Source organism: Elephas maximus, chromosome 18 (genome assembly GCF_024166365.1).
Source record: "Elephas maximus indicus isolate mEleMax1 chromosome 18, mEleMax1 primary haplotype, whole genome shotgun sequence".
Taxonomy (NCBI): Eukaryota; Metazoa; Chordata; class Mammalia; order Proboscidea; family Elephantidae; genus Elephas; species Elephas maximus.
The window spans coordinates 12,121,810-12,145,355 of NC_064836.1; the positions used below are offsets into that span (position 1 = coordinate 12,121,810).

At 45.4% G+C, this 23,546-nt stretch overlaps 1 protein-coding gene across 1 annotated transcript; it reads right to left on the bottom strand.

Annotated features, from left to right (window-relative positions):
* Window positions 1-45: 45 nt before the first annotated feature.
* CHI3L1 (chitinase 3 like 1) lies at window positions 46-8,440 on the bottom strand. The gene is made up of 10 exons (XM_049858077.1): window positions 8,338-8,440; window positions 7,840-7,869; window positions 6,563-6,764; window positions 5,973-6,029; window positions 4,875-5,025; window positions 3,951-4,072; window positions 2,686-2,809; window positions 1,649-1,831; window positions 914-1,030; window positions 46-516 (listed from the first exon to the last, which is right to left on the bottom strand). The coding sequence occupies exons 1-10, from the start codon at window positions 8,360-8,362 to the stop codon at window positions 376-378; spliced, it is 1,152 nt and encodes a 383-aa protein (XP_049714034.1). The 5' UTR covers window positions 8,363-8,440; the 3' UTR covers window positions 46-375.
* Between the last annotated feature and the right edge of the window lie 15,106 nt (window positions 8,441-23,546).

Here is a 23,546-nt window from a genome sequence, read left to right on the forward strand (position 1 = left end):
GAGGCAGAGCTACAAATGGTATCTTTTGGCAAGTAGGCTGTGGTCTGGGAGTTGAAGAAATTCCCTTGTGCAGGGCTTGGGGTCAGTAAGCATTTTCATTAATTAGCAAGTGTGTACTGATCCTGTGCCTTACACGGTGCCGGCTTTGAGGCCTTCACTGGCCCACAGTCCCACCCCACCTCTTGTTCCCCAGAGCTGAGCCCAAGTCTCAGAGCTGTGGCTCTTTGCACAGGATCCAAGGAAGGGAGACTGAGGCTCAGCTTGGGACTCAACAGAACAGTGATCAGGCTTCTGGCCAACTGCAATTAGGCGCGTGGCATCCCTGGCCCCACTGCGTGCAGAGGGAAGGGGCAGCGGAAGGGCCAGGAAGGGAGTCTAAGCTGCAAGGAGAGCATTCTTGATGGTGCCCGTCAGGGGGAAGCGCTGATTCTGGCCACAGAAGGAGCCCCGGAAGTCATCCAAGTCCAGGGCCCATACCATGGCACCTGCCAGCTGCCTGTTCCTCAGGTACTGCACCTAGCAGGGAGGCCCAGATGGGGCAGGGTTGGGCTTCCTGGGAGGGGGGTTCTCTGTGGGCCCCTCCCCAGGGGAGAACAACAGGCACCTGAGACCCATAACACCCCTTAGCCCTCAGTGCAAAACCGTTGCATGGAGTCAAGGCTGCCCCTACAGGACTGAGTAGAACTGTCCAATAGAGTTTCCAAGGTTGTAATCTTTACAGAAGCAGACTGTCACATCTTTCTCCCAGGGAGCGGCTAGTGGATTCAACGCCAACCTTCCAGTTAGCAGAGGAGTGCTTAACCACTACACCACCAGGGCCCTTCCCTCATTGCAAGGGGGCCCCAAATCTGGCTGCTTGGGACAGAGCCTCCCTCTCCTTTTTCTCCTGGGACGTGGCGTTGGGGAAGCCTACCTTGCTTTTAATGCTTTCCTGGTCATCATACCCCACCCACTGGTTGCCCTTGGTGGCGTAGGGGACCTGCTGGCCAAGGAGTCTGTGGACTGTGGCTCCTGGGAGGAAGTCACAGACCTATGCAGAGAACGGGGCAAGGGTAGTGTTAAGGTGTCGTCCAGGGAGATGTTGCTCTTCAGGTGGCTCCCAGCCCGGCTTCCTCCTGCAGCCTCTCTCTCCCAGTCCTGCAGGGCCCTCATCTGCCCCCAAAGGCTGTAGGCTGTATGCAAATTTATGTAAAGCAGATGCAGACATCCAACAAAGTTCTCCAGTGACTGCTAGAGCCCAGAGCTTTAGGAGGGTTCTCCTTGGCTTCCTCCGTCTTAAACAGGGGTACAGGAAATCGGGGGCTGACACTGAGGCCTGGCCCGCGGACACACAGCCAGAGCAGCAGAGGGCGCACTAAAGCTAAAGGGCCTGCCCTTGGCCATTGCTCTCTCCTGAGCTGGAGGGAAGATCCCAACTCAGGGGACAGAGGGATATCCCTGAAGCTTCTCACTAGGGTGGTTGTAGAAACCGAAGTGTCTGCGGGAGACTGTTAATAGCAAAAGTTCTGCTCCCTTCCTCTTCATCAGGGATGTTAGGTCAATGGGACATTTTTTATTCCCAAAGAAGCAAAAGTGGGAGTGGGAGGATCACCTTTCCTAGTGCTGCTGGTGGCGTTGGGGAAACTTACCTTTTCCCCAACCCCATTACCTCATAGTAGGCGAGGATGCCTTCCTCCTTGGTGAAGCGGCCTGCTATTCCTGGCCCCGAGGTTGGAGCTCCCACCCCTGTCTCGGAGGAGGCCAGGGTGAAGCTCTTCCCAAAGGTGGGGATGCCCATTACCAGCTTATTGGCTGGGGCCCTCAGCCTCAACATGTACCCCACAGCGTAATCCTGGGTGGGAATAGGAAGGGACAGTACCAGGGAGACTAGTTAGCTGGGGTGGTGGTACATGGATGGGGAAGGTTACACAATTAATGCTGCTGCCTTGAAAAGTGAGGTTATAGGTATATGGTAAATCTGGGGTTTCTCTTCCCTCTGGGAACCCATAATGTCACTTTAAAATGCATTTTATGGTTTCATTCTCAAAAAAATTCCATTAGGTATGCAGTTGTTACGGTTAGCTGCCGTGAAGTTGGCCCCCAACTCATTGCGGTCCATAGGGTTTTCATTGGCTCATTTTCAGAAGTAGATTTCCAGGCCTTTCTTCCTAGTCTGTCTTAGTCTGGAAGCCCCACTGAAACTTGTTCAGCATCATAGCAACACACAAGACTCCAGTGATAAATGGATGGCTGTGCTTCAAGTGCATTGGCTGGGAATTGAACCCAGGTCTCCCACATGGAAGACGAGAATTTTACCACTGAACCGCCACTGCTATTAGGTATAGAAAGGGATTCTTACCATTTGACAGATCCAGAAATAGGTGATTTGCTCTGATTACACAGACCAGATGCCCGCCTCCTTAGCCACCAGCCTCCTCAACCCCTGCTTTCTTTACTCTGCCCTCTGCCTTCACTCTATCCACCCTGCATACCAGTCAGGAGAGGTCCTGGTCCTTTATGGAGGTATAACCTCCTTCATTCTAAGAGCCATGGAGAATGGACAGACTTTGGGCCTTAGTTTCCTCATCTGTGAAGTGGGCCTCATAACCCCTCCCTTACAGGATTATACTGAGGAGTAGATGGGTGGTGTGTGAACACGCAGGCCTTGTGGACCCCCTCCTGGCCTTGCCCCTTCCAGGCACTCACAACATTGCTGAACCGGTCAGGACTTGCATCCTCCTGGCCTTTGAACAAGGGGCTGTGATGTCCTGTGGTCTGACGCCAGGCTCCATGAAAGTCGTAGGTCATGAGGCTGATGAAATCCAGGTGTCTGTGGAAGAAGGGGATGAAGGAAGGGTAAGGCAGGAAATTAGAAATGCTCATGGCCTCCACTCCACCAGCTCAATGGGATGGAAAATAGGACAGGCAGGCAGCTGAGAGAAGAGCCATGGTCCCCAGATCCCAGTGGTTCTCCGTTGTCATCTGTTGTCCTAGCTGCTGTGTTGTCTTCCTCTGTGCCACAGTAGGGTGTGGGGTCAAGGTCCCACAAATGCATTTAATGCAAGAATGGGGTTCTCCTTTTATGCCTCCAGCACATACTTGGGCATGGGGCTCCATCTCGCCATCCTGCCTCCACTCCTGCCTTGGTAAAAGCAGATTAAAAGTAGCATCAACAGATGCTGAAGGTTAACCTGAACCCAAGGATCCAGCGGAGTGGGGCAGAACTTTTTCACATCCACACTGGTAGGGTCACGGGGGCTGTGGGCTGTAGGCGGATTTTGTGTATGTGAGCTTTGGATGTTTGTGGCAAATGGTTGAGAGCTAATTCTTTCCACCCTTTAAATGGTCAAGTTATGCAATGAGTCTTTACCTCCCTAAGACCCTACAGAAGATTCTAAGGTCAAGTTGAAGAGCATTTGTTCCTTATTTCTGGGTTTCCCAAGATCCATGCCTTTGTTCCAGTGAGAGGTGAGCGGCTTGGTTGTTGACCATTCACATGTGCATATGCAGGGGCAGGGTGAAGGGGGGTGGGTGAATTGGAAAGGGGTTGCCTGTGTGTGAAAGCACCTTGAGGACTCCCCAGCATTCCAGAAGTGAAGGGTACTATTACCTATGTGCTGCCTCTCCACAGCCTAGCACTCTGCTGGAGCAGGCACTGAGAAAATGCCCACCGGTGGGTGGCTGGCTTGTATAGCTTTTCCTGCTTTCTTTGCCAAAACACATTTATAACAACTTTCTCAGCTGGTCAACACAGCAACCCAAGTGAAAAAGGCAGGGTAGGGATTATTATCCTGTGCTTGACAGATGGGGAAACTGAGGCACAGAGTGGGGAAGTGACTTGCTCAAGATCACACACTGAGCTTCTGGAATCACTGGGACTATAAGTCCAATGCCCTATATGGAGTGCTGGGGCAGGGTGAGGGAGAGAGGGTTGTGTACAGACGCTGCTGGGATGACTGAGGCAGACTTACTGGGATATCTGGGGGATGTCATAGCCACTGTCAAGGGTGACCTTGCCCGCGGACACTGCTGCGCTGAGCAGGAGCTGCTGTGTTCCCGACTGGGCTTCCTTTGCAAACTCGGCCTTCATTTCCTGGATGGGACACAGGCAGGTGAGTGAAAGAGGGCCATGTTCCCCTGACCCAGACCATGTGAAAGGGAGACTTGTGAATGGAGCCTGAGGTCTTGGGCACCTCAATGGCTTTGCCCATTTGCTGTGATCCCCAACCTCTCTGGGGCTCACGGAATGATAAGTGGCCCATCAGTGGTCCCACCCTCAAGGATACCCATCCTTTTCCCAAAAACTGGGCCCATCTCCTCCCCCATACTTCATTGCCCTTGTCCTGGAGGGACTATCAGAACAGTGAGTGACCCCATTTGGCCCACAGATGATGTTGGGAGAAGCTTGCCTTTGGGTCTGTGCTTTGTTCACGCTGGTATGTGAAATCACAAGATTAAAGTGATTTATAATTGGTATTGTGGGCAATTTGCTTAGACTATTGTTCTGCCTCTGGGATAACTGGAGAAACCTGGGCCACCCCCAGATAGGTCTGAATGTCCCTGGTTACAGTGCATGCTGGCCATTGGGGGCATCGGTTTGGTACTGAACAGTGGGCAGCAAGGTACCAGTGAATGGGCAGACGTCACCTTCCACCTCTTGGGACCCCAGCCCACCTCCCACCAGGGTCACAGATGTCTTCCTCGCTGTGTAAGATCCTCAGGGCAGTTTGTCTGGTTCCTGGTCCAGGGTCCCAGGGCCCCACAGTAGGGGGGCCTCAGGCCCTCTTTGTCTGCCCTCAGGAAGCCATCAGCTGAAGACTGCTTCTAATCCACCCTCCCCCTGATGCCTGTCCACCTCTCTGCCCCTCACCTCCTACCCCACTCTCAACCAGCACCTTGACCAGGGTGGTGAAATGCCTCTTGTCTCTCTGTCCAGGGTAGAGCCAGGCCAGGTCCAGCCCATCAAAGCCATGGGTCCGCAGAAATGGAGGCACCGACTTGATGAAAGTCCTGCGACTCTGGGTCTTAGAGGCTATTCTGGAAAATCTAGGACCAAAATCACCCCAGTAGTGGGCTTAATGCCAATATGCTGGGGGCCTTGGCCCCCTCATGAGGTTTCTGAGGCCTGGGGGCCGGGAGCCTGAGTCCACCCAGCTCTGGGAGGGCATGGTGAGACAGATCCACCCCAAGGCATCTTAGCAAGAGCATGGGCTGTGGAGCCAGACATTTTTGGTTTCCCAGCCTGGCTCTATTACTAGCTAAAACACTTTGATAATGTTATAACCTGAGTCTATTTTCCTGTATATAAAATAAACCAAAACCAAACTTGTTGCCGTCGAGTTGATTCTGACTCATAATGACCCTATAGGACAGAGTAGGACTGTCCCATAGGGTTTCCAAGAAATGGCTGGTGGATCTGAATTGCAGACCTTTTGGTTAACAGCTGAGCTCTTAACCGCTGCACCACCAGGGCTCCTTATGTAAAATGGGGCTGATTATAATACCTCATAGTACTGTTGTGACAATTACAAGGCATGTTGACTGGAAAGGGTGTGGACACATACATATTAAGCCCTCAATAAATGGAAGCTATTACGGTCATATCCCACCCCTTTTCAAGCCCTGCTCCAACTCCACCCCTTCTCGGAAGTCCTCCTAGAGTCTCTATACCCCCAGATCTTCCCATTCATTTCCTTCCCTCTCATCCTAGCCCCAGTGGCAGTAGCCCCAAGCTGTTCTTTGTTCTCAGGTGTGAGGGGAAGTAAAAAGGTCTCTGTCAAGGGGCCAGGAGATCCACTATAGACTTGCTGTATCATTCTTGGCAAGTCTCTATCCCTCTCTGGGCTCTGCTTCCTTGGCTGTACCCGAGGCCTAAGGCCCCTGGCAACAATTTAGGCCTCTGTGCCCAGCCAGTCTGGGTCTCCTGTGCCCCCATACAGTGGGTGAAGTAGACCATCATCTTCTGTAGTCCTGCTCCAGGGAGTGGGTCCTACCTCTGAGAGCCAAAGGTCCATCCTCCAACAGACAGCAGGGTCTTCAGTTTGGGGTTCCTGTGAAGCACAGAGGAGCGGAGGGTAGTAGTGGAGCAAACCTCTCGTGACACTTGGTGGGCCCATGTCTGGGAGGTTCTAGCCGGTTTCTAGCTCTCGATGGGAGGCTAGATTAGGTCTCTGAGGTCCTTCCAGCCGTGAGATGCAATGACTCTAAGAGGTTATAGACTTTGTGGCAGTTACTCTGAGACATGCTGCCCTTTCTCGCTCTCCTTAGTGGGGAAGCTAGGGATGGCAGAATAGAGTGATGACCAGTCTCCGTGCTTCCTGGAGAGGCTTCCTTGGGGAAGAAGAGGGCCCCCCACCTCCCAGGGGAGCTCAACCCCTGCCTTCTTCTAGAGTCAGCCTCTATCACCACCCCAAATACTTGCCAACACCTGCCCTTATCACCTCCTCCCATGGAGGCCCAAGCCCCTCCAGTTCTCCACCCAGAGGTGGTGCTGTGGGCGCTCACCCATCCTCCTGGGCAGAACCTCCCTGGCCAGCCAGACTAACCCTCTATCCCCTCCTCTCCTGGTAGCTAGTAGCCCAACCTGTTCTTGAGTGAGTTCAGCGTGTCATAGAGTGTCACATCATTCCAATCCCAGGTGTCGATCTCATTGTTGCTTATGTTGGCAAAGCTGTAGATGACGTGGGTGCAGAGAAAGGGGTCGATGGCATCTGGGAAGCAGCTGGCATCACCCTCCCGGTACTGGGACCAGCTGGTATAGTAGCAGACCAGCTTGTATGCAGAGCCTGAGGGAGAAGTCTGGGGTGGGGTCTGGGGCTGGGATTCAGCCAGGGACCCTTTGTCTGAGAGGTGGGCTGAGCTGCAAGAAGGTGTGGGTAGGGGGCAGAGTTGGGAATGAAGACAGAATTCTAAATGAAAGAGGCTAGCTCAAGCCCTGCTGCCTCTGGGGATTTCCCTGTCTGAGGGAAATCAGGCATATTCCAAAGATGCTTAGAAGAGATGAAACGCTGTGGTTGAATCCACTGCAGACTAAGAACAGGGTGCTGCGTGGGGTGAGGATGGGGCTGATGAATAAAGGTGAAATACAGGTGACTCCATGCCAGCAGAGAAGGCTTCCTGGAGGCAGTGGCTTTGAGGGAGAGGAGGGGCTCAGGCAAGGCAGCCAGTGTGGGGAAACAGCCTGGCCTTTAGGGGACAACCTTGTGGGACTTGCAGTGGGGCCCTTGATCCAAGAGGCTCTGGCTCATCTCCTTAGCGCTCCTAACTCATAACCCACTGCCCAGCAGTGGGTAAGCTGGGGCACAATATCAAAATGGACTGACTAGGAAGTTCTTCTTCTTCTCTGACTCTAATGCTGCCTGCTACAAATTAAGCTCTTTCTGCCATCTTGGTTATAGAGGAAGAACCAAAACCAAACAAGCCCATTGCCATCGAGTCGATCCCAGCTCATAGCGACCCTATAAGACAGAGAAGAACTGCCCCATAGGGTTTCCAAGGAGCAGTTGGTGGATTCAAACTGTTGACATTTTGGTTAGCAGCTGAGCTCTTAACCACTGTGCCATGAGGGCTCCAGAGAAGAATTGTGGACAGCAATCATCCATGTGGCTCCTGGGCTTGTGTGAATGGTTCCCACCAGGGCCATTATTGCACCTGAGCCTTTAAAAAACTTTTTATTTTAAATAATTTCAAATGTATAGAAAAGTAGAGACTATCATAAAAATCATTCATATACCTATCACCCTGGTTTAACAAATGTGAGTCTCTATGAGCCATTTGAATTGCAGAAAGAACTGGAAAAGTATCAAGATTTCCACCCCACTCCCATCTCCTGTGACTTAAAGCAGATTACAGGTTACTCACAGCACTGGAGCAGCACCAGGACTGCAAAGCCTGCAGGGAAATCCAAGGTCAGACCGTCCTCAAGTGCCTCTTCCCTTCCTCCCCCTGGCTCCCCTAGGCAATCAAAAGGCTGACAGCAGCATCTTTCCCCAGGCCCTCCCCGGGCTCTGTCCCACTCCCCTTATATCCCCCCTTTTATCAGGGGTGTAATGAGGGTAACAAGCATCCAGGGGCGATCTCTAAGTTGTGCCCCCCTCCCAATTTCAAGTTGAATAGATGTCTTCCCCTCTCTTGTCTGGCTGCCTCAGTCAGACACCTTTTATGTTTGTGGCGCCTCCGAATGTTATTCTGCTTCTCATCTGGTGCCCCTTGAGCTTGCGCCTGGGGACAAGTGCCTCCCCCCGCCCCACTTTGCTAATGCCTCTGCCTCTTATCCCCCCCAGAAGGTGGTAGGCCTAGCCGCCTGGACCCTTCATCCTGAAAATCCCAGCCCCAATCCCCCTGGGCCAGCCCAGAAACCTGTCTGAGCCACGCTCAGGCACATTCCGGCCACGGCAGAGCTTCTTCCTGCACTTCCCGGGGAGGGGGGTTGGTGCCTGGCTGCCTGGGCCTCCAACTTCCTTTTTATACCTATCTCACCCCACTCCCCCGCACCCCAAACCATCCTGTTACCAGATCTGAGCTGTGTGTCAATTGAGAAACTAGGAGGCTAAGGAGTGGAGGGGGAGGGGCGCTTTGGGCCATGAAGGAGGATTGAGAAATTCTGGAGTTTTGAAACATTGGTGCAGGTCTTTAGGAGGCACCTCCCAGTAGAGTAACCTTCAGGGCCAGGATCTGGGGGTTCCTGGGGTGTGCGGCTGGGCCTCCCCCCGCCTTGCTGTCCTCCCCACGGTTTCCCGGCCTTCCTGGCAGCTCTACCCCCGCATCTCCAGCCCTCAGTCCAGGCTCTCGGCCAGGTTGAAAATGGGCATAATCGAGTTACGAAACCCTCAGTGCCTTGAACAAGGCTGTTTTTTTTTTTCCTGAACCCAGCATCACCCTGCCTGACCTAGCTTCCCCCTCCAACTTTCTCTTGGTCTCCAGGCCATTTCCCACAGCCTGGTTGAGAGTCTAGGTAAGGGCCAGAGGGCCTTGTGGGGAGGAAAGCAAAGAGCCCTGAGCTGAGGGCCCCCTTTCAGATCCACATCCCCTCCTTTTTTATGCTGGGTATTTAAGGGAAAAGCCTGGAGAGCAGTGGGAAATTCTCCAAAGAGCTCTGAGACCTCTTGTTTGAAGAATGAGAGGCTCTGCTGCAAGACTTGAAGTCTCATGGAGTAAATGCTGCCCTTTCCTGATTTCCCGTGAGGAGAAGTGACATAGAGAATCTCACAAAATGGATAATCTCCAGTTCTCTGCAGTGAGGCTTTGAAACACTAGTCTAATGCCCTCACGCTGGTCAAATCCATCAGTGCCTTTCCATCATTCTTAAGATGCGAACACAACTTCTTAAGGCCCTGCATATCTTGGCGCTTGTTTGTGATACATTTTTGGCCAGAGATCTAGCACAATTTCATTCTTTGCAGGCTATAAATTAATTAACAGGCAGCAAGTGAAATGGTCAGAATTCTAAGAGCCGGAATGGGTCAGAGGGCTTCTCAACAAAGTCCCTTTATTTTTATAATAACATTGGGTAATAATCATATGTTATTCACGCTGGCTTCAAAGCCCTCTTGGTGAGGTCTCCTTCCTTTCTCCCGCTCCTCCTTGGCCTCCCTTTCTCTTCCTCCAAAACTGGAACAGCTCTCCTCTTCATTGTACGAGTAGTGGATAAAAAGTTGTTTGTCTAGAGTCATGCTCTGTGAATATTAAAGGGTTGCCACTTCTCCCTTTTAAGGTGACTGCCTGCTTTTGTTGCATCACTATGAGTCGGAAATGACTGGAGGGCAGTGGGTTTGGTTTTGGTTTTGGCATCCTTTTGTACTCAAGATGATTGACAGCAATGACAGCCAGTGATAACTTTTCCTTGTTCATTTGGGGTGCTGAGAGGCGGACTTCCTTTAATCTCTAATACAGGAATTACAAAGCAGCATGCATGCAAAAATTTTCATAACAGGGTTCAGGACGTTAAGAAAACACCTCCTATTTTTGTTCTCTTCCTTTGTTAAAATTATCTCATAGGTTCAGATTGGCCCAAACCTTGATGTCCTGTGCTCCCCCAGCTCAGTTTATTAATGCCACATGTTCTCACACGAAGGCAGCATTGTCATGACAAATGGCCAAGACATCTCCTAGGACTCAGCAGAATTGGCCAAGGACCCTGCAGCTCACTACCTTCCAGGCTCATCTCACTCCATGTCCCTCCCATCCCCACTCCCTACGCTCCAGTCACGCACACCTTCTTTCAGTTCCTTATACTTGCTATACACTCTCCACCACAGGGTCTTTGTATGTGTCATCTACTTGCCTGTCAGTAACAATGAAGGGTCTGAGATTTTACCCTACTTGCAGAGAATGAGATAGACGGCCAGTTTCCTGGATGCTGGGAGAAGACATGAGACTCCTAGGTCAGAGATAAAGGACTGTTATTCTTCATAGCACAGTACGCGACATGAGCTTCGTGTTCTCATCAGTTCCTCTTGACCCCTGAGTCCCACAGGGGTCCTGTTGGAGCAGCCCAGGTGGATGCTGCACACCAATGGCTGCATCACAGCAAAGGAACCCTGCGTTTAAGGAACCCATATTTTTTTATTGGGCAGTAAGCCTCCCTCTTCTTTGCCCTGGAGGGAGACATTATCCTTATTATCCTGGACAGTAAACAAACCTGTCTTTTGCTCCAGAGGGAAACATCTCTATCTTCCAAGGCTGTGTGCAATACACACATCACTGAAATGTAGTCTAGAACAAAGGCAGTCAGGGCCTCTGTTCATAAAAAAATTATAAGACTTACAGAAATGCAAGAGACCCATGCAGAATTGTCTCCCAACACTGCCCCTTGTTGGCCAGTTTATTCCTACTCATTCTTCAGATCATAGGTCAGGTAGGCACCTCTTCTACAGAAAAGGCGGACTCCTTGATAAGAGAAGAACCTCTACTGTGCCTGTCAGAATACTATGTACCTTTCTTAACGCCCAACTCAGTTGTAATTTTACATTTTTGTGCAGATGCAGATGTTTTATTAACATCTATTTCCCTTGCTAGACTATAAACTCAATAAAGACAAGGACTCCAAAAAAAAAAAAGAAAACTCAGTGCCGTCGACTTGATTCCGACTCATAGCGACCCTATAGGACAGAGTAGAACTGCCCCATAGAGTTTCCAAGGAGCGCCTGGTAGATTTGAACTGCCGACCCTTTGGTTAGCAGCTGTAGCACTTAACCGCTACGCCACCACAGTTTCCAAGGCAAGGACTATGCCAATTTTTTCACCATCGTATCTATCCCTAGTGCCTCACATGTAGTAGGTGCTTAGTACTCATTGAATAAATGATCTCAAAACGGTACGTAACTTCACTCTTATTATTGAGTTTGGAATCTGATGTTCTCAAAAATTTCATCTCATTTCAGAGTTCTTGCCATTGTGTGAATAACCGACTCAAGAGGTACCACAAAATAACAGGAATCCTGACTTAAATGCCCTGCTTAAATCTTTCTAAGTCCCCATGAGACATTGGCCATTCATTTACTCATTCAACTGATGCTTACTGAGCACTTACCAGTTGCCGTGCATTGTGGCAGGTGGTGGGACAGAAAGGGGAGTGAAACAGCCTATCTAATAGCCCAGTCCAATCCCTGTCTATAGAGTTGGCTTCTTGAAGGGTTCCCATCTTGGGTCATCAAAGTGTTCAGGGACCGTGACTGTTAGGGTCCCTCCGGTCTCAGTCACACCATTAAACCTGGTCTTTTTACGAGAATTTGAGAGCTGCATCCCACTGTTCTGCTGCTCCATCAAGGATTCTCTGTTTTGTTCCCCATCAGGGCAGTGATTGGTGGTAGCCGGGTGATCACATAAGCTTCTTAATGATTTCCTGATTCAACGTTGTTAAGTTGATATTTTGTTTTACTTGACCAGTTTGTTTACATAAGCATGACAAGAGCTATTGATTAATATGTATAAGCATATATATTAATAGATATAAATTCTTCTGTTTTGTGTGATTAACAAAACTAGAGCAATGTGATATTAAGGTTTTATGGTTAATTTGTGTGTGGAGGCTTTTATTTTCATGCCTCAGAAGAATTTTTATCATCCTTATCCAAACTATTTTCTCTAAAATTCCCGTATTTGTTAATATTCTTGGCTTGCCAGGAAATGAAATTCTTTAGTGCCTGTAAGGCCAGCATTTCATAAGCCATAAAACTGTACCAGACAAGTTTTCCCGGGAGGGCTTCACAGGTGTCATTCCCACGTATAAAATGGAATCTTTGCTCCATAATAGGGGCTTATCACAACTAATTAATGGAATTGTTGACATAGTTGATACCCAGAGATATTCTGGTGAGAAAAGGGACAGATTCTTCTTGAACCCATGCAAATAAACTATATAGCCATTCATTCTCTCTGAAAGTGAACACTCTGGTTAATTTGGCTAGTTTTTTCTTTTTTTAATTTATAAAATAGAAATGTTTTAAGTTGTGGTAAAAATATATATGACATCTGCGATGGTTAAGCTTGTGTGTCAGTTTGGCTGGGCCATGATTCTCAGCGTTTTTATGTGGTCACCCCCATGATGGGATCTGCTGTGAGCAGCCAGTCAGTTGAAAGGGAGTTTCCTTGGGCATGTAGCCTGCATCCGAATATAAGTGGATGTTCCGGCTTTTGTCCTCTCTGAATCCTGCAGCTGCCTCCTGTTGGTCTGAAGTCTGGTTGTTGGGACTTGAGCTATCAGCTTATTCGCCGATCTTGGGATTCATAGATCTTCACAGCCTGAGAGCAAGAGCCTTGCTCTCCCACCTGCCAGTCTTGGATTTACCAGCCCCTGTGGCTATGTGAGTCATGAGTCTGGAGAGGCCTCTATCCTGATCCACGGACTTGGGACATTCCAGCCTCTACAACTGAGTGAGCTGTTCCATTGATATAAATCTCTCTCTATGCGTATTTATACTGGTTTTGCTTCTCTAGAGGACCCAGTGTAAGACAACATCAAAAAACAAAAACCCATTGCGGTGGAGTCGAATATAACTGTCCCATAGGGTTTCCAAGGCTGTAAATCTTTACGGAAGCAAACTGCTGCATCTTTCTCCTGTGGACCTGCTGGTGGGTTTGAACCACTGGCCTTTTGGTGAGCAACTGAGCCCTTTAATCACTGTGCCACCAGGTCTCCTTATATATAACACAGTATCGGCCAATTCAACATTTTTTACATGAATAACTCGGTGACGCTGATTACATCAGTCATCTTGTGGAACCATTACCCAAATCCATCGCTAAATTTTCCGTCACCATAAACAGATACTCAATGCTTCCTGAACAATGAGCTGATACTCAGTGCTCCCTCCTGACCCTGGCAACCATTAATATTACCTTTGGTCTCTATACATTTGCCTATTCTGGACATAAATAGGAAATTTGGTCATAAAAATAAAGGAGCTTAGTAAAGGCACTTTCAATATTATTTAACCTTTGCTAGCATTTCGATTGCCTTGGCTGCTAACCAAAAGTCGGTGATTCGAACCCACTAGCCGCTCCACAGGAGAAAGATGTGGCAGTCTGCTTCCGTAAAGATTTACAGCCTTGGAAACCCTATGGGGCAGCTCTACTCTGTCCTACAGGGTCACTAGAAGTCAAGTTCAGCATTGCTTTGTGGAGTTACCAGGTGGTATAAATGGTTAAACACTCAACTGCTAGTGGAAAGACCGGCAGTTTGAACTCACCCAGAGGTGCCTCGGCAGACAGGCCTGGCAATCTGCTCTTGAAAGGTCAGAGCTGGAAGTCCTATAGAGTAGTTCTACTCTGAACACATGGGCTTGCCGTGAGTCAGAAGCTACTCGATGGCAACTCACAACAGCATTGCTCTGTGGGCAAGGCTAATCAACGCATGTCATTATAATCTATAAAATTATTTAAAAATTGTCCTGATGATATATAAGCTTATAAGCTATATTAAGATCAACCTTTTTTTATTTTGAATTTTGAAAGTTCTGTTGGGACGAAATGCCATTTAAAGAGTTCTTCATTCTGGTTTGTGTAGGTATAAATCTGTTAAATTGAGGATGACAGATAGATTAAAGTGAGTTTTTTCCTTATAATGATTAAAATAAAATATAAATCACAAATCAGTTCGTTTAGTCCATAAGCAGCTGAGTGCTTAACCGCTGCACTACCAGGGATCCTCATTTACTTCTAGGTAATTAATTTTTGTTTTATCGATCTTGGGCTAGGCAGTCTACTTCTACAAATTTGTGTGCTTTTAGACCAAGAGTCGGCAAACTTTCTTCGCAGAGGGGGAGATAATAAATATTTCAGGCTTTGCTGGCCATATGGTCTCTATCACAACCACTCAGCTCTGCCATGGTAGCCTGAAAGCAGCCATAGTTGGTAGGTAACTGCAGGAGCATGGCTAAGTGTCAGTTTGTTGTACTGTGGTGGCTTGTGTGTTCCTGTGATGTTGGAAGGCATGCCACTGATATTCAAACACCAGCAGGATCACCCACACTGGACAGGTTTCAGTGGAGCTTCCAGACTAAGACAGACGAGAAACAGCTTGGGGATCTACTTTGGAAAAATCAACTGATGGAAACCTTATGAAGCACAACAGAACACTGTCCAACTCTCTTGCTTTAGAAACATCATCAAGAGGGATCAATTACTAGAGGAAGATATCATGTTTGGTGAAGCAGAGGGCCAGCAAGGGAAAAGAATACCCTTGGTTCAGATGGATGGGCACAATAGGCCCAGTAATGGACTTGGACATGCTGGCAGTTTTGAAGATGATACAGGACTGGGCAATGTTTCATTACGTTGTACATAAGGTTGCCATGAGCCTGAGTTGACTGGATGGCATCTTATCTATCTATCATCTGTGTTTCATTGGAATGAAACTTTATTTATAAAAAAGGTGGCTGGTTGGAATTGGCCTGAAGCCATACTTTGCTGACCCCTGTAGAACCCAGACCCAAACTGCTCTAGAAATGCTGACTCAATCATCTGGCTCAGCCTGACAGGTCCATGATGATGATGTTATCTTATACTGGGAAGCCAGTATCCATAGGTGTATAGGCTGGGGTGTTAATAGTCAAGAGTCCCAGCTTCAGCTCTTTATTGTTGTTCTTTTGATGCTTCTTCTAGAACACTCAACCTGAGGCTTGTAGCACAATGGACTTAAATATTCTGGTAGCTGTCGATTGCAAAGATAAACGGATGCAAATGAATGCAAAGAGAAGGGAGATATCATCTGTGACTGATAAGGTTAAATGGTTCTGGTTAATCAGCAAGAACGGAGGAGAGTAGAGCCCTTACCAGGGTATAATATGCGACTTGTGAGAGAAAGAGTGAGGCCATGAACAAGTCTCCAGGGCCGTTATTTTATCACACACACAAAAAATGCCACCCACTGAGAAGAGTATTTAAACCTAGAGAGAGAGGTGATTTTGTTTTAAATGAACGTGTTGACAATTATTGTCAGTCTTTGTACGTGAACATCAGAATGTTTCTTTTCAACCTGAAATGTATGATTTTTTTTCAATACAATCATTGGAATATTTATATTAATACATTTTACTTAAAATATTTTACTTATGTCTACTTAACCTAGCAAATCTGAGTGTTTCTTTTGATAGGCAGGAATTTTTTTCTTCCAGGATCTTTATTGTTTTAGATTTTATATTTAGGGCCTTGATCCATTTTGAGTTAGTTTTTGTGCATGTGAGGTATGGGTCTAGTTTCATTTTTTTGCAGATGGTTATCCAATTACGCCAGCACCGTTTGTTAAAGAGACTGCCTTTTCCCCAATTAACAGACTTTGGGCCTTTGTCAAACATCAGCTGCTCCTAAGTAGATGAATTTACATCTGGATTCTCAATTCCGTTTCATTGGTGTACGTATCTGTTGTTGTACCAGTACCAGGCTGTTTTGACTACCGTGGTGGTATAACAGGTCCTAAAATCCAGTAGTGTGAGACCTCCCACTCTGTTCTTTTTCTTCAGTAATGCTCTACTTAACCAGGACCCCTTCCCTTTCCACATGAAGTTGGTGATTTGTTTCTCCATCTCACTAAAAAATGCCATTGGAATTTGGGTTGGGATTGCATTGTATCTATAGACTGCTTTTGGTAGAATAGACATTATCACAATGTTGAGCCTACCTGTCCATCAGCAAGGTGTGTTTCTCCACTTATGTAGGTCTCTTTTGGTTTCATGTACTAGTATCTTGCAGTTTTCTTTGTATAGGTTTTTTATGTCTCTTGTTAGATTTATTCCTAAATATTTTATCTTCTTGGAAGTTATTGTAAATGGTATTGATTTGGTCATTTCCTCTTCAACGTTCTCTTTGTTGTAGAGGAATCCAACTGATTCTTCTATGTTTATCTTGTATCCTGATACTTTGCTGAGCTGTTCTAATAGTTCCAGTAGTTTTCTTGTGGATTCTTTAGTTTTTTTTGTGTGTATAAGATCATATCATCTGCAAATAGAGGTACTTTTACTTCTTCCTTACCAATCTGGATGCGCTTTATTCTTTTTCTAGCCGAATTGCTCTGGCTAGGACCTCCAGCACAATGTTGAATAAGGGTTGTAATAAAGGGCATCCTTGTCTGGTTCCCGTTCTCAAGAGGAATGTTTTCAGACTCTCTCCATTTAGGATGGTGTTGGCTGTTGGCTTTGTATAAATGCTGTTTATCATGTTGAGGAATTTTCCTATTTTGCTGAGAGTTTTAATCATGAATGGGTGTTGAACTTTGCCAAATGCCTTTTCTGCATCAATTGATAAGATCATGTGGTACTTGTCTTTTCTTTTACTTATGTGATTGATTACATTGATTGTTTTCTAAACAACGTTTTTAAAAATGCATGACAATAAGTAGCAATCATTATTATGATCTTTAACTTTTTCCCAAAAAACGAGCTTTAGTTAAAATGTAAAAGTATGCCAAAAGCACATGTGTTAACAGAATATGTCAGTGACAAAAATGAACTTGTGTTTCTAGGAAGGGGTTAACTTGGTTATATAAATAGACAAAAAAATCCAAATTCTGGTTTAGCTCTTTTGTGTACCATTTGTGTACTGATTTGCAGTAAAGCATATAATACTAATGAACAAATATCATTGCACCAACTTTACTAAAAAATTTAACATTTGTCATTGCTCCTTTCAAGCTCATCATTTGTAACTATTATTATTATTTTTCCAGTTGCTGTTGAGTTGACTCTGACTTACGGAGACCCCACGTGTGTCAGGGTAGAACTGTGCTCCACAGGGTTTTCAGTGGCTGATTTTTCAGAAGTAGATGACCAGGCCTTTCTTTTGAGGCATTTCTGAGTGGACTCGAACCACCAACCCTTTGGTTAGCAGCCAAGCACGTTAATCATTTGCACCACCCAGGGACTCCATAGCTATTATATTGAAACCTGTGAGAGCCAGAACTTGATGGGACTGCCTTGGTTTTCCAGGTCTCACAAGTTTTCCACTGTTGACAGGGTGCTGTCTTATCACTTTTCTATTGCTTTCTGTTATGTAGTAGAAAATATTTGAGTTTTCCTTCTCTGACAGGTTTCTGCTTTACACGAGTTCCAGCTTTTGAAGGTTTTACTGTATAAACTCATGAAAATAAAGTTTGCTCCCCCTTAAACCTTCTATACTTACAGTACAACTTCAAACTAGTCTTTTATTATATTCTTTATATATTTACACGAAGCCCTGGTGGCATAGTGGTTAAGACCTATGGCTGCTAACCAAAAGGTCATCAGTTTGAATCCACCAGCCACTCCTTGGAAACCCTATGGGGCAGTTCTACACTGTCCTAGAGGGTCATTATGAGTCGGAATCAATTTGATGGCAATGGGTTTTTTGGGTCATATATTGACACAAGCAGACATTTTTAGTTTAAGATAAAATTATTCTTTTTTTCCTTTGATAAGCAAAAATATATCCATTATCTTTCAAATGTATACCATTACTGTCACAGACATTATTTTACATTAAAAAAAATCAATATGTACATTAATATAACCCAAAGGTATTGTACAACTCTTCAACATTTTAGCTGATGGTTGTACGGTTTTGTATTAAATAACCACAGGGGTATTTTAAAATTATGTTGTTTAAGTATTTAAAGATTATTAATTAATTAATTAATTAAAGAATTAATATTAGGTCTTAAAGTTAACTAAGGATCTGGAAATTACAACTTAAGTTGACACATTAAGTCCATACGATTTTTTGCATCATAAGAAGTAATCACTTTTTATAGAGATACCATTTTTTATCATTAATTTAGCCAAACACTTTATTTTGCAATTTTATAATCTTAAATAAATTAACGTTAGTTTGTCTGACTAGCAAAAGCAGTACAGGAAATTTAGGAAATGCAAAATAATTGGGATTTTTATGAGAAAAGAAACCCAAGAGCTGTATAAACTAGAATATTGTGTTCACTTTGTTTTTACATGGTTGTAAAATCAGAGAGAAGGCAGTGAGTGGTTTTTAAACCAAAATTAGTAAATCTGTCTAATTTTTTTTGGAAGATTAGAATAATGCATGAACTTTTCTTCTTATATAATTATATATGTAACCTGACCCTATGAATGCCAGTAAATTTCCATTAGTCAGAAAAGATTGCCTTAAACTAGCCTGAGCAAGATTTGGTCTCCCTTACACGTGTCTGTCAGTTTGTTGTACTGTGAAGGCTTTAGTGTTGCCGTGATACTGGAAGCTATGCCACTAGTATTCAGATTCCAGCAGGGTCACCCAAGGTGGACAGGTTTCAGCTGAGCTTCCAGACTAAGACAGACTAGGAAGAAGGACCCGACAGTCTACTTCTGAAAAGAATTAACCAGTGAAAACATTAAGAATAGCATCGGAACATTGTCTGATATACTCCCCAAAGGTGAGCCCCTCAGGTTGGAAGACACTCAAAAGATGACTAGGGAAGGGCTGCTTCCTCAAAGCAGAGTTGATCTTAATAACGTGGATGGACTCAAGCTTTTGGGGCCTTCATCTGCTGATGTGGTATGACTCAAAATGAGAAGAAAGAGCTGCAAACATCCATTAATAATCAGAACCTGAATGTATGAAGTATATGTCTAGGAAAACTGGAAGTCATCAAAAATGAAATGGAACACATAAACATTGATATCCTAGGCATTAGTGAGCTGAAATGGACTGGTATTGGCCATTTTGAACTGGACAATCATATGGTCTACTCTGCTGGGAATGACAACTTAAAGAGGAATGGAGTTGCATTCATTGTCAAAAAGAACATTTCAAGATATATCCTGAAGTACAACACTGTCAGTAATAGGATAATATCCATACACCTACAAGGAAGACCAGTTAATATAACTATTGTTCGAATTTATGTACCAACTACTAAGGCCAAAGATGAAGAAACTGAAGATGTTTTACCAACTTCTGCAGTCTGAAATTGACTGAACATGCAATCAGGATGCATTGATAATTACCGGTGATTGGAATGTGAAAGTTGGAAACAAAGAAGGGCTGGTAGTTCAAAAATATGGCCTTGGTGACAGAAACTTTGCTGGAGATCACATGATAGAACTTTGCAAGACCAACGAGTTCTTCATTGCAAATACCTGTTTTCACCAACATAAACAGCGACTATACACATGGACCTCATCAGATGGAAGACACACAAATCAAATTGACTGCAGAACAGACCATCAATTGCTTATGTGCAAGTTCAAGTTGAAACTGACGAAAATTAGAAAAAGTTCACGAGAGCCAAAGTATGACCTTGAGTATATCCCACCTGAATTTAGAGAGCAGCTCAAGAACAGATTTGATGAGTTGAACACTAATGACCAAAGACCAGATCAGTTGTGAAATGACATCAAGGATGTCATACATGAAGAAAGCAAGAGGCCATTAAAATGACAGAAAAGAAAGAAAAGACCAAAATGGATGTCTGAAGAGACTCTGAAACTTGCTCTTGAATGTCGAGCAGCTAAAGCAAAAGGAAGAAATGATGAAGTAAAAGAACTGAACAGAAGATTTCAAAGTGCGGTTTGAGAAGACAAAGTAAAGTATTATTATGACATGTGCAGGGAGCTGGAGATAGAAAACCAAAAGGGAAGAACATGCTAAGCATTTCTCAAGTTAAAAGAACTGAAGAAAAAAATTCAAGCCTCGAATTGCAATACTGAAGAAGTCTATGGCGAAAATATTAAACGAGGCAGGAAGCATCAAAAGAAGATAGAAAAAATAGAGTCATTATGCCAAAAATAATTGGTTGACTTTCAACCATTTCAGGAAGTAGCATATGATCAGGAACTGATGGTACTGAAGGAAGAAATTCAAGCTGCACTGAAGGCATTCCCAAAAAACAAGGCACCAGGAATTGATGAAATACCAATCGAGATGTTTCAACAAATGGACACAGCGCTGGAAGTGTTTACTCATCTATGTCAAGAAATTTCGAGGACAGCTACCTGGCAAACTGACTGCAAGAGATCCATATTTATGCCTATTCCCAATAAAGGTGATCCGACTGAATGTGGAAATTATCTAATGTTATCATTGATATCACATGCAAGCAAAATTTTGCTGAAGAGCATTCAAAAGTGGCTGCAGCAGTATATCAACAGGGAACCGCCAGAAGTTCAGGCTGAATTCAGAAGAGGATGTGGAGCCAGGGATATCATTGCTGATGTCAGATGGATCCTGGCTGAAAGCAGAGAATACCAGAAAGGTGTGTTTACCTGTGTTTTATTGACTATGCTAAGGCATTCAACTGCGTGGATCATAACAAATTATGGATACTATTGCTGAAAATGGGAATTCCAGAACACTTAATTGTGCTCATGAGGAACCTTTACATAGATTAAGAGGCAGTTGTTTGGACAGAACAAGGGCGTACTGAGTGGTTTAAAGTCAAGAAAGTTGTGCATCAGGGTTGTATCCTTTCACCATACTTATTCAATCTGTATGCTGAGCAGATAATCCCAGAACCTGGACTATATGAAGAAGAATGAGGCATCAGAATTGGAGGAAGACTCATTAACAACTGCTTTATGCAGATGGCACAACCTTGCTTGCTGAAAGTGAAGAGAACTCGAAGCACTTCCTGATGAATTGCACCTCAATGTAAAGAAAACAAAAATCCTCACAACTGGACCTATAAGCAACATCGTGATAAACGGAGAAAAGGCTGAAATTGTCAAGGATTTCATTTTACTTGGATCCACAATCAACACCCATAGAAGCAGAAATTGAAAGATGCATTGTATTGGGCACATCTGCTGCAAAAGACTTCTTTAAAGTGTTGAAAAGCAAAGATGTCACCTTGAAGACTAAGGTGCACCTGACCCAAGCCATGGTGTTTTCAATCGCCTCATACACATGCGAAAGCTGGCCAATGAATGAGGAAGACTGAAGAAGAATTGACACCTTTGAATTGTGGTGTTGGTGAAGAATATTGAATATACTATGGACTGTAAAAAGAACTAACAAATCTGTCTTGGAAGAAGAATGCTCCTTAGAAGCAAGGATGGTGAGACTTCTTACATACTTTGGACATGTCAGGAGAGATCAGTCCCTGGAGAAGGACATCATGCTTGGTAAAGTACAGGGCCAATGAAAAAGAGGAAGGCCCTCAAGGAGATGGATTGGCACAGTGGTTGCAGCAATGGGCTCAAGCATAACAACGATTGTGGGCATGGGCATATCGAGGCAGTGTTTCGTTCTGTTGTACTTAGGGTCACTATGAGTCGGAACGGACTCGATGGTACCTAACAACAGCAACAACATTCACAGAAGGGCCAGCTGTGACTGTTAATTGACCTCAACAAGGACACAGCAACAGGAAGAACAAATCAGGAAAATCATCACCCAAATCCAATTCTGAAGGGAGAGGTCCGACAAGAACCACCTCATCTCCTGTTTCCTGATCGCCATAATTCCTGCAACATCTTCATTTTAGAATTCCGCCCCCTCCCACCCACAGTGTGCCTGTCGGCCTCCATCTTGCTGCCTAGGTCATATATAAGCCTTCATAGCTTGGGGAGTCAGATCTGAGGAACTTCCTCCCAGTTCCTTGATCTTCGCATTGCAATAAAGTTACTTTTTCTTTCTCAAAGACTAGTGTCCAGATCATTGGCAAGTCTGAGTGTACTAGACAAGGACCCACCTTCCCAGGTTTGGCAATAATTTTAGCCCCCAGTGTGAGGACACAGGGTCACACAGACCCTCTGTCTGGAGACTGACACCCCCTCAGTGGTGAGCAGAACCTCCACTGATCATCAGTGTGCAGCAAGCCTCTTGTTTGGGAGGATCGAATGGGTCTTCTTACCACAGCCGAGGTGGCGACTGGCCTGAGGCAATTTTACTTTGAGAGTTAGAAACTAACTCATGTATGAAAGACCACCAGGTAAGTGCCCTCAAAATTTCTGTAAGCATAGGTGCTTGGGATTGGAGGAGGGGAGGTAGATGAAGGATTCAGAGTAGGACTAAGATATTCCCATTAAGGGAGATCGAAGCCCTGTTAAGACATCCTCATTACTTTCCCTGAAACTCCCCCTAGGTGACGGCAGAGAATGGGCAGCCTAGTTTCTGGCTGACCGTGGTCCAGGTTCTGGTTCTGAGGTGGGGAGGTATCTAGAGGGTTGCAAGTGGGACTAAGACATCTCCATTAGGGGTGATTGAAGCCCTGCTAAAACACCCTCATTACTTTTCCTGCCTTTCTTTTTCTGAGGTGGAAGGGCCTCTGGAGGATTGCAAGTGGGACTAAGACATACCCATTGGGGGGATTGAAGCCTTACTAAGACATCCTCATTACTTTCCCTGCCACTCTCTTTTTAAGTGTAGGTTCTTGGAATCTGAGGTGGGAAGGTCTCTGAAGGGTTGCAAGTAGGGCTAAGACATCCCCATTAAGGGGGGGATTGAAGCCCTGCTAAGACATCCTTGTTACTTGCTTCACCACTCCCCCCAGCCGACCGCAGAGAACAGGCAGCCTAACTTCTGGTTGCATACTTAAAAATTGGTCTTTTAGTTCTTTTGTAACACTGCCTGGCCACAATACCATCTTACAGCTAGATTTGTTTTGCAAAAGAGAGGGAAAGTGGGATGAAATCCCTTACATACAAACTTTTTATGTCTCTCTAGCAAAATAACCCCCCCCCCCAAAAAAAAGATGTAAGCTAATGGTGCAGGGGAAAAAGGAAGGGGAGAAAAGCCCACCTGGAGAAGTCTGGGGCCAAAGCCAGGCCAGATAAGCAGGATGATCGATAGGGGCCAGGGTCTTCTGGTTCCACCCAGCCAGAGGCCCAAGGCCATATGTATATGAATGGGAAGATAGTTAAAGTGTAGAGAAGACTAAACTGAATATTTTAAAATGGTTATGTGTTTAGGCTTATGTGTTTATCTGAATGTATTATGAATTTTCAATGTTTCAGGCCTAAATGTGTGACAGAAATGAATATTGGGTATTTAGATTACAGACAGTATGTAACCCCACCTTCAGCCAGTACTTAATCAGATATGTTAAAAGTAGAGCTGGGATTTGCCCGGGAGAAACACAGGCTTTTTGTTTCAAGCCAGTAGCAGATTTGCATTTATCTCTGTCTATGCCCCCTCCTCCTTAT